At 35.7% G+C, this 13221-nt stretch overlaps 2 protein-coding genes and 1 long non-coding RNA gene across 4 annotated transcripts in view; 2 read left to right on the forward strand and 1 right to left on the reverse strand.

Annotated features, from left to right (window-relative positions):
* The window catches only part of LOC108975131, a 9177-nt gene extending 2120 nt beyond the window's left edge, over window positions 1-7057 (reverse strand). Inside the window, exons 1-5 of one of the 2 annotated variants that reach the window (XM_018943434.1) lie at window positions 6786-7057; window positions 6413-6563; window positions 5648-6325; window positions 4011-5587; window positions 3258-3503 (exon numbers count right to left, since the gene is read on the reverse strand). In XM_018943434.1, coding sequence (XP_018798979.1) covers window positions 3258-3503; window positions 4011-5587; window positions 5648-6325; window positions 6413-6563; window positions 6786-6824 — 2691 coding nt within the window. In that variant the 5' untranslated portion in view covers window positions 6825-7057. Of the gene's footprint in view, window positions 1-3257; window positions 3504-4010; window positions 5588-5647; window positions 6564-6785 lie in introns of both variants that reach the window. The other variant, XM_018943433.1, reaches the window with a different exon arrangement.
* Window positions 1339-2046, forward strand: LOC108975132. The gene is made up of 3 exons (XM_018943435.1): window positions 1339-1546; window positions 1629-1873; window positions 1939-2046. The coding sequence occupies exons 1-2, from the start codon at window positions 1417-1419 to the stop codon at window positions 1802-1804; spliced, it is 306 nt and encodes a 101-aa protein (XP_018798980.1). The 5' UTR covers window positions 1339-1416; the 3' UTR covers window positions 1805-1873; window positions 1939-2046.
* Window positions 7058-7121: 64 nt separating the features above from the next.
* Window positions 7122-7542, forward strand: LOC108975134. The gene is made up of 2 exons (XR_001993848.1): window positions 7122-7336; window positions 7398-7542. It is a non-coding gene; the product is annotated as an uncharacterized LOC108975134 (long non-coding RNA).
* Window positions 7543-13221: the final 5679 nt, after the last annotated feature.

Genomic DNA, 13221 nt, shown 5'->3' on the forward strand with positions numbered 1-13221 from the left:
GATGGATTGCCAATTTCGAAAAGTTCGCTGAAGAGCGTGTGGCCTATTTTAGTGAATGTAAATGGGACGGATTCAGTTTTCGTGGTTGATATTTTTTGTGGACGATCTCATCCCAATGATGTGAATAAGTTTCTGGCACAATTTGTCGATGAGTTAAACGCTCTTCTCCAAAATGGATCCTCATACGAAAACAAAACTTTTGTAATAAAATGTCGAGCATTTATTATGGATGCACCAGCTAGGGCACTTATGATTGGAGTCAAAGGACACGCAGGCTATAGTTGCTGCACAAAGTGCATTCAGAGGGGCGAACGGAAAGAGAATCGTATGATATTGCATTATCAAAATCATCCTTTGCGCACAAATATAAATTTTCGGCAAAGAACTGATGTCAGACATCACAACCAGCAAAGTTATTTGGAGATTGAAAAACTTCCAATCGACGTGATCCAAGTATTCGCTCTAGATTACATGCACTTGGTGTGTTTGGGTGTAATGAAGGCTTTGCTTGGATCCTGGATAAAAGTTAAAAATCGCAATTATTCTTTGCAACAAAATGATATACGAAAACTAAACACAGAATTTCAATCCATTGCGCGTTACATACCAAGAGGCTTTTGTAGGAAACCACGGGATTTAAAATAGATAGACCGCTTCAAAGCAACGGAATTCCGTCAGTTCCTTTTGTATACAGGCCAGGTTGTGCTAAAGGACATATTGAGCGAAGAGAGGTACATTCATTTTTTGCAACTTAGTCTTGCAATGCGAATTCTCCTCAAWGCTGAAGATTGTGTACAAAATAACAAATGCGCAGAGGAGCTGATAAAGGATTTCTTACTTAGAGTCCATGTTTTATATGATGATTTAATGTTAACATATAATTGCCACTGTTTGAGTCATTTCTCCAGAGATTCCATGCACTTTGGATCACTAGAGACAACCAGTGCTTTCAAGTTTGAAAATAAATTAGGAAAAATTAAGAAACTAGTTAAGAAAAAAAATAATGTTCCATCCCAAATTTACAAGAGACTAGTTCAGCAGAGTGTACATGGAAATCATCATACAAATATTGTTTCAAAAAAATCTACAGTACAAAGTGATGGCACTTACAAATTTGTTAAAACTAAAAACTTTTATTTATCACCTATTGCACCTGAGAACTTTTATTTAGTACAAAAATTAATTTTCAAACTTATTTCCATATCAAGATCTGCTGATAACGATTTTCTACTTCACGGGCTAAGGGTACAAGACTTACATAACTTATATGATAAGCCGCTTCAATTATCGCTTTTTAATATTTACCGTGCCGAAAATCTCAAACACCGAATCACCATACGCTTAACGAAGTAACATCAAAAGTTATATGCTTCTACACCAGATCSTCTTATATATTTGTGCCACTCATAGCAGATCATGTCGCAGAACAATCTCAATTACMTCGTCGACCCCATTAATGATGACATCGCATCCTCACAAACTATTTATGTGATGCAACCAAGTCCAAGCACAACAACAACTTCTTTGGATAGTGCAACGTCGTCGGGTAAGATATTTATTTTTAAAGGATAGTTTTAACATAACACCGCAACACTTTTCTCATATTTGTTTTATATTTTTTTCGGCAGCAATTCAATCAGTAATCATCGACGCATATCAAAAGGCTGTTGAAAAGGTGGAGGAAAAAAATAAGCTAATATTGTTGCGCCTAACAGAAAACGTTGAGGGGATGCGCAAAGAAATTATTGATCTTAAAAAAGCGGTATCACATAATAACGCTACTATTATACCAAGCAAGCCGTAAGCTAATATTGAAGGCTTCCTCAATTTTGAGAAGACTATTCTGGAAGATATAGATAAATTTTCCTTGCTGGTAAGAATTTAAATTTGAAACATCCGGTGACTGTATACTGATGTCGATTTTATTTATATTTTTAGAAAGCAGATCTAAAAAGATGGTCAACATCCAATTCGAGAAAATTTGTTACGAAAGCGTGGCAGAAGATTATGACTGACAACGTTGCTGAGAGCTTTTCCTGGCGAGGAACTGCAGATAATAAGTTCATTAGGGCCTTCACTGTCGCCACTGCTATTCATCGTAGGCGAAATACGTTTAAAAGGTTTCTAGTTACATTTCTATATTCATATTTAAATTCTATTGCAGAAACTTTCGCTGAAAATGGAGGCAAGAAAGAGGACTTTGTGTTTGCCTCTAAGTCATATTTCCAGGACGCAAAAAATCGTATTAAAATTAAAACAACAAAAAAAGTGAACTAAAATACTAAGTAGTAATGATTTTTTAAAAGAAAAACCAATGAAGTTCCTATTTTTATATTTTAATGTAATATTATTCTATGAAGAAACCAAATTTAATATTAAAACTGATTTTTTAAATGTATCAATAAAAAAACATATCCAAAACAAAGTAAATGTTTAAAACTCTTACTTATTTCATTAAAAATACGTATTTTTTAAGCATTTTCAAAACGTGTTTTATAAGCATTTAGAAAACGTGTAATTACGTTATTTAAAAAACGAGTTTTGCAATTGTCTTTTAAACGCTTATAAAGTTGGGTCCTTTTCGATTATAAACCCCTTTCTTTGATGTCTTTTGTAAAGGTCACAGCAGCGTTTTATAAGTGTTTTGCTTACATTTGAACGCTCACAAAACGCTTATTTTTTATATGTAAATGCTGGCTGGGTACATACTTTGAAGTAAATTTTTGAAGCGAATGTCTAAAATGAGTTGGAAGCCGTAACAAGTGCTTTAAGTAGAATGATTATATTACCATTGCAACTTTCTTGCAAGCAACACATGTATTGACTTTTATAGAGGAAGGGTTTTATTCAAAAAGTAAAGCTTTTTTTAATGAAATTAGGTCCCAATTAGAATGGAAACTATGAAAATAAAAACAAAAAACATTTAARATTGTTCTTCGCCGATTAACAATATGATCACAGACTAAATGTTGTAAATAACTTGTTGAGTTTAAATTCAATATGTTCGGTAATAATTAAACACCATTTGTAAGACGTCGTATACTCATAGAATTGATTACATACAACTAGTCGTTTTGGTTCGTCAGTAATACAACTCAATATAATTATTAATTTCGGCTAATCCTGTAAACACAATATAACTAATAACAAAATAAACTTAAAAAACATTTTCAAATTAACAATATCGGCATAAAGTCAGTAAAATAGATATTTCAATAAATTACAGAAAAATTTACAAATTTATAAAAATAACTTACCTTACTACAAAATATGCCATTAAATTTCTTTTCGCTTAGTGGTATAGAGGCTGAAATTCTGACAATCGTTTCAAAGTCTGCTTGACGCACGTGATTTTTAAACTCAGGGTAAAGTGCATATAAAACGCCATCGGCATCATCCTTATCTTTTTTTACAACATTCTGCAAAGAAGAAAAAACTCCCATCCAAATAGTCCAACGAATGTCATGAGCTTCTAGATATATCATGATACGCCGAATTAGAGTCTAAAAAATATCATTTAATAATTAACAAACAAATTCAAAAGTATTAACTTAAATTTTATAAGTTTTGGAGAAAGGGAAAATTGAAATATTATAATAAAGTGATAACTGATTTTGAGGACGTATCCATGTAAATATAATAATTGCAAGTTAATTTCTTCTACTCATAACAATTACTGGTTAAACTTGTCTATAATTAATAAAGGAGCTTCCCTAAATTGAAGGGTAAAGATCCGTTGATTAGAAAAGAAAAAATTCTTTTCAAAACGTTCCGTATGATTTAACATATTTTTGAATCGTCTATTATCCAGTACCAATCATGTACAATACTGAAATTGATTAGAATGTTGCAATCAGTATATTAATTTTAATTCTAATCCTTAGTCTAATTGAGTTTTAAAAAAGAACAAAAAAAAAAATAATCTTAATGATTTACTTTAACATATTTCTGGGTACATTGAAACAATTATAATTAAAAGTTTGCTCACAGAAATCAAATAATTATATTACCTTTCCCTTACGAACATTCATAATTGCTGCAACTTCTTCTTGTGAAAGTCCAGCTATAAGCTTTGCTATTAGTGCTTCTTTCTTTTCAATCTCATATGTGAATTTGTTTTTCAATGCAGGATTCACTGTTGATGAATTGGATGCTTCTGACATTCGCTCTTCATGGCTTTTGCCAGCATTTTCTATCTGCTCTAAAGCCGCTATGCGCTCACTTTCTTTCTTTTTCTTCATTATAATGGTAGCGATTGCAGTGGGATTATTTAGATCTTCCAATTTCAAAACAATACGGTAGAGAGTTTCGATATGTAACAAAATATGACGCGATTTACGATGAACTGATGATGTAAAATCGCTTATTGCACCTGTTAGAGGAGCTACTGGTATTATGTTTGACTTAAGGATGGATGAATTGGAACCACTATAACTTGTAGTTATTGGGACACTATCACCAGCCCCACTGACTATATTTTCATTTCCCATAATTTCAGCATCAATTATTTTACGCGGTGCTGTTACACTTCCATACTGTAACTTACCTAACGAGTTTTCAAACTTTAGCGGACTAAAAACATACGGTCCTTTTTGATCTGGACTATTTCCTATATTTCCGCTATTAATTCCAACTGTCCCGGTGCTCTCTGAATTACGACGTTCGCGATGTTGACCATTCCGCGTTCCATTTTTATTGCCAAGCTGAACTAAAATAAGCTGAGCGTGACCCTTTGGTTGCGTTAGTGGATGATTTAATTGGTTGTCTTTATGTGCTTGACTATGGCGGAGGTTGCCATTGAGAACAGCTTTTCTTTCGCGGTATACCGTATAGTAAAAATCATCAATGTAGGGAGTATCCGTGTTTAATTGTGAAAGCTGTATACCTATTAGCCAATGTTTGTCACGTGTACTCATTAAGTTGGCATATTGATCAAACTCCTCATGTGGCAAGTTTCCGTTTGAAGATCCTCCATCACGCCGTTGATGAATTGGTTTATTAATTCCACTAATATTGGCCCTTTGTTGTACAAGAGTTTGTTGAGAGTTCATTCCAATATTTTGTTGTAGTTGTTGTGTTTGACGTGCAACATTTTGCAAAAGAGGATGATTTTGTTGAATTTCCTGAACTAAACGCATATTGAACATATTATACATAGAATTCGATTGCCCAGAATTTAGTAAGACAGCTGAGTTAGGAGGATGTGGACTTATGCGAGCTGTTTGTGGAGTTTGTATCAAAGAAGCCTTATGGATACCAGCAACAGCTGCAGCAGCACGCATTGCATTAAAATTGGGATGCATTGCAAAATTATTTAAAGCAATTGGCAGATGTGGGCTTGGCAGTGGTCTCGGAAAATTGGGGGGTAATCCATGTTGGTTAAGTATAGGATGTGGATGAAGCTGATGATTGTTTTGTTGCTGCACATGCGGGCTTAACCCAGCTGAATATAAAGAAAATCCTGGTGGAAGACGATTGCCACCACCACCCGTTTGCTGTTGATGAACTAAATTTCCCAATGGGTGTTGTGTCAGATTAATTGCAAAGTTAGGGTTTGGCCTCATTGTGTGACCTTGATTTGGAAAACCTGGCGGGCGTATACAAAACATATTTCATAAATTTTTAATATGTATAAAAACTGTAATACCTTTTAATTGTGAAACTTGGGATTTTGTCTGATTTATTTGATGTTGTAATAATTGATGTTGCTGCATATGATGTGGTTGAGGTGGAGGTGTGTTTGCGTTTGAAGACTGTCTAACAGCGTCATTAACATGCTGTTGAATATGCGGTTTTAGATTTTGATGATGCTGATTTCGTTGGTCCTTGGGTTCAATAAAATTATCGTGATTTTTTCGTATACTTTGTTCAATAATAATATTTCTTTCAATATCCTCCAGAGTACAAAATTTTGGAGTTGGGGGTAAACCAAATGCACCGCCAAGATGGTGGGGCAATTCTCTTTGAATCATTTGTGTATCTGTGCACTGATTTTTTTCCGATTGTATATGTTGTGCAAAGAGATTTGCATTTTGAGCTTGTTGAAAAATTTTATCGCTGTTGTTTACATTATTAATTCCACTTACTGAACATCTTTCTCTTGAATGGAATATTGTCGAATGTTCACTACCATCCAAGGCTATGTTCGAACTTTTAAAAGGATTCGTGGCCCAAACACTAGGATCTAAATTTATTCCAGTTGATCCAGATAAACTTTCGTTATCGTCGAATCTCAAGTCGACATCGTCTAACTTCATAGCTGATAGATTTAACTCCAAATCCGAATCTGCAAATTTTTCTACATAACGGTTTCGTGATATATTTGCTTTTGATGGCGATGAAGTTTGAGAGGATTTTAAAATATTTCCACTAATTAGTTTTACACCATCGAAAGAATCTTTGTTAGAACTACCAGAAACTGAGCCGTCTGTAAGCCGCACCATAGTTTCATGTGCTTCTTCCCAATCTCCATTAGTGGCAGATCCAAATGTTTCATCGTTAAGGGCATCATACTCTTCTTCGGAAGGTTCAGCAATTTGACCACCTGCCCCGTTGTCGTCGTACTAGAAAACACAATAATTCCAAACAGACATAATGTAATAAATGTAAAAAAGTAAATGCTCAATCTATATATAAATACAACACGACATACTGATTAAGAATGCCTTCCTAACGTTAAGGCATGGTTTGACTATTTTAAATCAACAACCATCATTTACAATCTAGTTTGAAAATTTGTATGTTTCAAATTATTCTATTTAAATGCAATTATACATTTTACATACCGGTACAGATGTATCGAAACCAAAAAAAGAATCATCCATCTAGAAAATTTGTTTATTTCACACGAAATTGTCATTTGTCATATATGCACCGCCGCCATTGACTAATTGCCACGGTTGCCTACACTTTACTTGAACAAAACCAAAAGGTTTCAATGACTGATGTATGCTATTATTTGACTGAGAAAAAACGTGAATATGTATTTTTCACGACAAAAGATTTAAAACCTATTTAAATATTTCTAAAATCACCAAGAAATAGGTTACTTCCTTTTCAAATACACATAATTTATTTAGAAATCATCTGGCATCACTTATTTGCCAAAACCTTACCAATGGAAGCATTCGGAATTCACAAAATTTTAAACAACCCACTTAACAAATGAGTAGTAATGGTAGAAAATTATTAATTGGATTTAGGTTTTGGGGTTAAAATGGGTATGTACGGACAGAGGAGGTCCTCCAGATCAAGAATGTATACATTCCTACCTAAAACATATACACCGTATATTTTACAAATCAAACCAAAATAAAGAGATGGACGACCAATTAAAGTGAGTTATTTAGCAAATGTATTGAATTTGATACATATGTAATAATTTCATTTATTTTTAGGAATTTAAAATGTGAAAGAATAACTCGGGAGTAGCTGCAGGATTCCAGCACACTATTTCAACAATAACATCTTTTTATTCACTCATGTAGTAACATTATTTGCAAATAAAGTGTTGACCGAATTATTTAAACATAAATTTGTAAATTTCCCTTTGTTCTTACTCAGACAGTACAAAGACCGTAAATTACATATTTATTGTAATAGACAAATATTTATAACAGATAACTAGTTCCTCCAGTATATTTCAATAAAATAATTGCTAATTTCCTTAAAAATATTGAATACATTGCATTGTGAGATTTGCTTTCAGTTTTTATGGGGAAATTGCGAGTATTTCTGCTTTTAAATTCACCATAGAATACGGAAAACCTCGATTGGCCGCGATCTGAAGGTAGCGTTGTTCTTCCTCTATGTCCTTCTTCTTCTTAATTGGCGTGGACACCGCTTACGCGATTATAGCCGAGTTAACAACAGCGCGCCAGTCATTTCTTCTTCCCACGTGCAAAGGACCATAAATCTTTCGCAGAACTTTTCTCTCGAAAACTCGCAACGTCGACTCATCAGTTGTTGTCATCGTCAAAGCCTCTGCAATATATAGCAGGATGAGAATTGTGAGTGACTTATAGAGTTTGGTTTTTGTTCGTCGAGAGAGGACTTTGGACTACGACATCAAAGATATGACTGTCAATAGTGACGTGAGAACCAAGTCGTGAGTGCGACGACTGCTTGTTTGATGACAGGAGATATTTCATTTTGCAATCGTCTACTGCCAGACCTATTAGTTTTGCTTCCTTGTCCAGTCTGGAGAAAGAAGAACTAACGGCGCGGATGTTGAAGCCGATGATATCAATATCATCGCCACACGCCAGTAGCTGTTCACTCTTATAGAAGATGGTAACTTCTCTATTCTGCGGCTCAAATTATTTTCTCCAGAAGAAGGATGAAGAAGTCGCACGATAGGGTGTCCCTTGTCTAAAACCTCGTTTGATATCGAATGGCTCGGAGAGGTCCTTCCTGATTCTGACGGAGCTTGTGGTGCTGGTCAACGTCAGCTTACACAGCCGTATAAGTTTGGCGGGGATATCAAATTCAGACATCGCGGCATAAAGGCAGCTCCTTTTCGTGCTGTCGAAAGCAGTGTCGATTATCCTTTCACGAGTCTTTTCCAAGATTTGGCGCATGGTGAATATCTGGTCGGTTGTTGATTTTCCAGGTCTGAAGCCACACTGATAAGGTCCAATCAGTTTGTTGACGGTGGGCTTTAAKCTTTCACACAATACGCTCGATAGAATCTCATATGCGATATTGAGGCGGCTTATCCCACTGTAGTTGGCGCAGATTTTGGGGTCTCCTTTTTTAAGGATTGGGCATAGCACACTTAAATTCCAATCGTTGGGCATGCTTTCGTCCGACCATATTTTACAAAGAAGCTGATGCATGCTCCTTATCAGTTCTTCGCCGCCGTGTTTGAATAGCTCGGCCGGCAATCCATCGGCCCCCGCCGCTTTGTTGTTCTTCAGGCRGGTAATTGCTATTCGARCTTYTTCMTGGTCGGGCAATGSAACGTCTGCTCCATCGWCATCGATTGGGGAATCGGGTTCCCCTTCTCCTGGGGTTGTGCATTCACTGCCATTCAGAAGGCTGGAGAAGTTTGCCTCCATAATTTAAGTATGCTCTGGGGGTTCTACAAGAACCAAGGTCTTGAAACCTTCTGTAAGACGCAGCATTTGGTCATAGCATTTCCGAGCATTACCCCTGTCGGCCCGCTTATCAAGCTCTTCGTACTCACGCATTGCGGCCTCTTTCTTTTTCTGTCTGGAAATTCGTCTCGCTTCAATCTTTAACTCTCGGTATCTATCCCATCCCGCACGTGTTGTGGTCGACACGGCACTCCTCGTCGTACCAGCTGTTCTTTTGCACTTTCCGAAAACCAATGGTTTGGATTGCATCTGTACGTAAGGAGTATGAAATGCCGTCCCGCAGCTCCTTTATACCGAGTTATTGACGAGTGCTCTCAGAGAGCAAAAGTGCAAGCCGAGTAGGAAATCGTTCGGCTGTTTGTTTTGATTGGAACTTCTCGACGACGAACTTCCTTGTGTTTGTTGACGTGCTCTTTTTGCTGCACAGAGGCGGGTGCAAATCTTGGCGGCAACAAGATAGTGGTCCGAGTCGACGTTAAAACCTCTGATCGTATGCACGTCTAGAACACTGGAGACGTGTCTTCCGTCTATCACAACATGATCGATCTGGTAGGTGGTTTTTCGATCCAGAGACAGCCAGGTAGCTTGATAAATCTTCTTATTCGGGAATCTAGTACCACAGATAACCACGCTTCGGACCCCGGTGAAGTCGATTAGCCTCAACCCATTTGGGACTCTCGTGAGGCTGAATCTATGGGCCGTAGTGCCAAAGATGACTCTTTGCCCACCCTGGCGTTAAAGTCGCCAAGCACAATTTTGACGTCGTGGCGGGGGCAGCTCTCATAAGTGCCCTCCAAGGACTCATCAAAGGCATCTTTGGTCACATCGTCTTTCTTATCCATCGGGGCGTGGGCGCAAATCAGCGATATGTTGAAAAACCTCGCTTTGATGCGGGTTGTGGCTAGACGTTCATTCACCAGAGTGAAGTACTCGGCTATGGAGTGGAGCTTGCGCTCCTTTATATGACCACTGTAGTAAATGCCACAAGGACTTACTCGTCTCTGTCCTTGGTCGGCGGTGATGTCAGCCTTTATTTTCACGAGGACATCAATCAGCTGGGCAGCGGCACCTTCCCAAYTAAGGGACCGGACATTCCAGGTGCATGCCCTCAATGCGTAGTCCTTATTTCGTTTGCCATGGTCGTCTTCAAAAGGAGGTCTCTCATCCGAGGCTGGTCGTTCCTTTTCATTGGGGGTGTGTTTTTTACGTTGCGGGTCCCAAACCCAGCGCATAACCCTATGTAGGGGATATTTCGCCTTCGCACTTTAGCTTGCCTTTAAGCGGATATTCTTAGGCTACCCAGAGGATACTTGGTCAAAGACCGGAAGTCGTGAGCTTCTTGAGACATATGCAAAAGAATCGTTTCTGGCCACTCCCAAGTGGATGGCGATCAGAGAACTTTCCTCACTTGCGTGAACTTGTACACATGATTAAAAAATTTATACATTTCAACAAGTTATTTGACTACATTTAACACTTTTTACGAAAATTTTTCACTTCAAATTAATGAATTAAACTGTAACCATTTAAATAAATTCACTTTTTACACTCGTTATGCACATCATTTCGTGGTATCAATTATTAGGAAATGGAGGGCTGTCATATAATAATATGCGCGAATAAGAGCAATTCGTTTAAATTCCTATTTTTTATTAAGCAATCTTATTAGAAATAAAAATAGTATAAATTATATTTTAAAATGAAATGAGTATAAATAAAAGTTCCATGCATACGAATATTTTGTTATTCAAATTTTATAAAGAAATAAGTAATATAACAGAAAAAATTATTCTAACATCAAATTTAATAGTTCAAACAAAAAACGTATTACATTATTTGCTAGCTGTTTTAAAACCTAATTGTAATCGTTTGAATTGAAATGGCATGCCCGTTAGAATCTTATGAATACGTGGTATAAAAGAAGTACTTCTCCTTTAGATTTAGAATATAAGATCCTAGCTTCAATCAAATTTGGCAAACACTTTTTCATTGCCAACAGGAACAAGTTGCAAAAGTATAACAATTTTTGTAGCACCAAAAGATGCAATTTGAAATGTCGAATTGTATTGTTGAACATGACTCAATAAAGTTTCGATCTTTCAAATGTTCCAAAAATTAATGAATACAATGGTTCGAATGAAGTTTTTAATGCTGTCAATCTCACTTTGCCATTAGCACAACACATCCGCCTTTCAAAGCTTGTGCGCGTTCATCTGCAGTCTTAGTAATAATGAATAAAGGGGTGTCCAACTTATCCCAGTGTGAGAGCGCTTCAAAATTAGCGTTTTTTATAATATTTTCCATTATGACCAGATTAAACAAAATAATAATTTTTGGACATTTAAATTAAAACATCCAACGTTTAGTACGAATAAAAATTACTATATAGTGGTTGTTTATATATATACGCATAAACTATTTAAATCTATATATAGTATATTAGAACAAATGACTTTTGGTCTTTCAATTGCCCAATAAATGGATTTAAGCTTGTTAGCTGCCATCATTAAATATTTTTAATAATTTTCCATTGAAAATAATACTGTGATGTTTCAAATTACAAAAAGTTTCACCAGATACCGTTAAATTTCACAAATTTATTAAGTTTTCACTGTTTTACATTTTTTACAAGTGGTGCAACAAATCTCTCAATCAGCTGTCAAAGTTCAGAAGGTTTTGACGTTTATCAATTGTTCTCTCACATCCAGTGAGAGAGGAGTTGGACATCTCTTTACCTCTGGTAATGCTACATATTTTGCAATACGCGTTCACGGTTTCCATCTATTACAAATAATAAAACACCTGTTAGCACAAAATGTTTTGTCAGATAAAGAAACTCCTTTGCATACTTCACTTCAACTGTTCAAAACTTACCGTTGTTTGACAATTTTATTGGAATAAAGCCTGTACACGATATGAAACCACGACGACTCGCTAAAGAACTGAGAAAATTACCGTAGGATAATGTAGATTTCAACGGTATTTCGATTTTTCCCGTAGAAACGTGTCAGCTGATTGCTCTTTTACAATGCAGGGTTGCCAGTCTCGAAATACTGTAGTAATTATGTCAATATGCTTGAAATTTTCTTAAACTAACTCAAAAACAGAGTCTAATGCTATTATTTATAAATAAATGAACTATTTTTAATAGTTTGTTTTCAGTTTTGATATTTTATATTATGAAGAATTGTAATTGAAAAGTGAGATGTGGTACAAAACTATATATGCGTATTGCACAATGGCAACATTGTTCAAATGAAAATGAAAAGAGATAGCTGATTTCTACTTTTGATACATTTTGCTCGCTACGGACGACAACTGAGGAAGGGAGTAGCGTTTTTCGTTGTTTCTGCTATAACCACTTTTTCGATAAGTTTCAACGCAATTACACATATTTTCTTCATTTATTAACACCAACGCACATATGTGGGTTCTTTTGGTTTTAACCCTTATGTGATCGGAAAAAAATCGTTTAAAATACCAAGAAATATGCTAAACCATAATCGAATTAATCATGTTAGGGTTAATGCACTTCGAATTTCCCAAATGGAATAAAATTTAAATAATGTCATCTCACTGCTTGTTCTTATTGAATGAGTGTGAAAGAAAAAACATATGTGTCAATAGTGCTAAATGAATATTCCAAAAATGGAAATAAAGGAGGATAAATTAGCGGTAGTTTTTGCAAACGAAAAAGATGTAACAGAGAAAGAAAAAAAAAATTATAATTTGCAGATACGCTACAACGAAAAGATCCCTACAAAATCAGTAATTAATGCCTTCGTTATCCGGTAGGTTATTTTTGTTCTGGACTCGGGAAAAAAGTAACCATTTCTTCTCTTTCATTTCACGTCGTTGTGATTAGCCGTCAACCGTTAGCAGTCAACTAAAACAATTGACATTTTTTTTAAATTTTTTTTTGAAGTTTATTTATTAAACATTTTTCTTTTCTATTTTACAAATTTTCAGAAATAATAGGTTTAAGCTTCTAAATTTTATCCTCAATACATACATTACACAGTTTTCGACAAGTGCTCGCTCTGAGAAGTCGTGTTTCGCTCTTTACGTATTGTTGACATTCTGCGCATCATACATTTTCGGATACGTACACGTGTTTATATTT

This window comes from Bactrocera latifrons, unplaced genomic scaffold (assembly GCF_001853355.1).
Source record: "Bactrocera latifrons isolate USDA-ARS-PBARC rearing strain unplaced genomic scaffold, ASM185335v1 scaffold_616, whole genome shotgun sequence".
Classification (NCBI taxonomy): Eukaryota; Metazoa; Arthropoda; class Insecta; order Diptera; family Tephritidae; genus Bactrocera; species Bactrocera latifrons.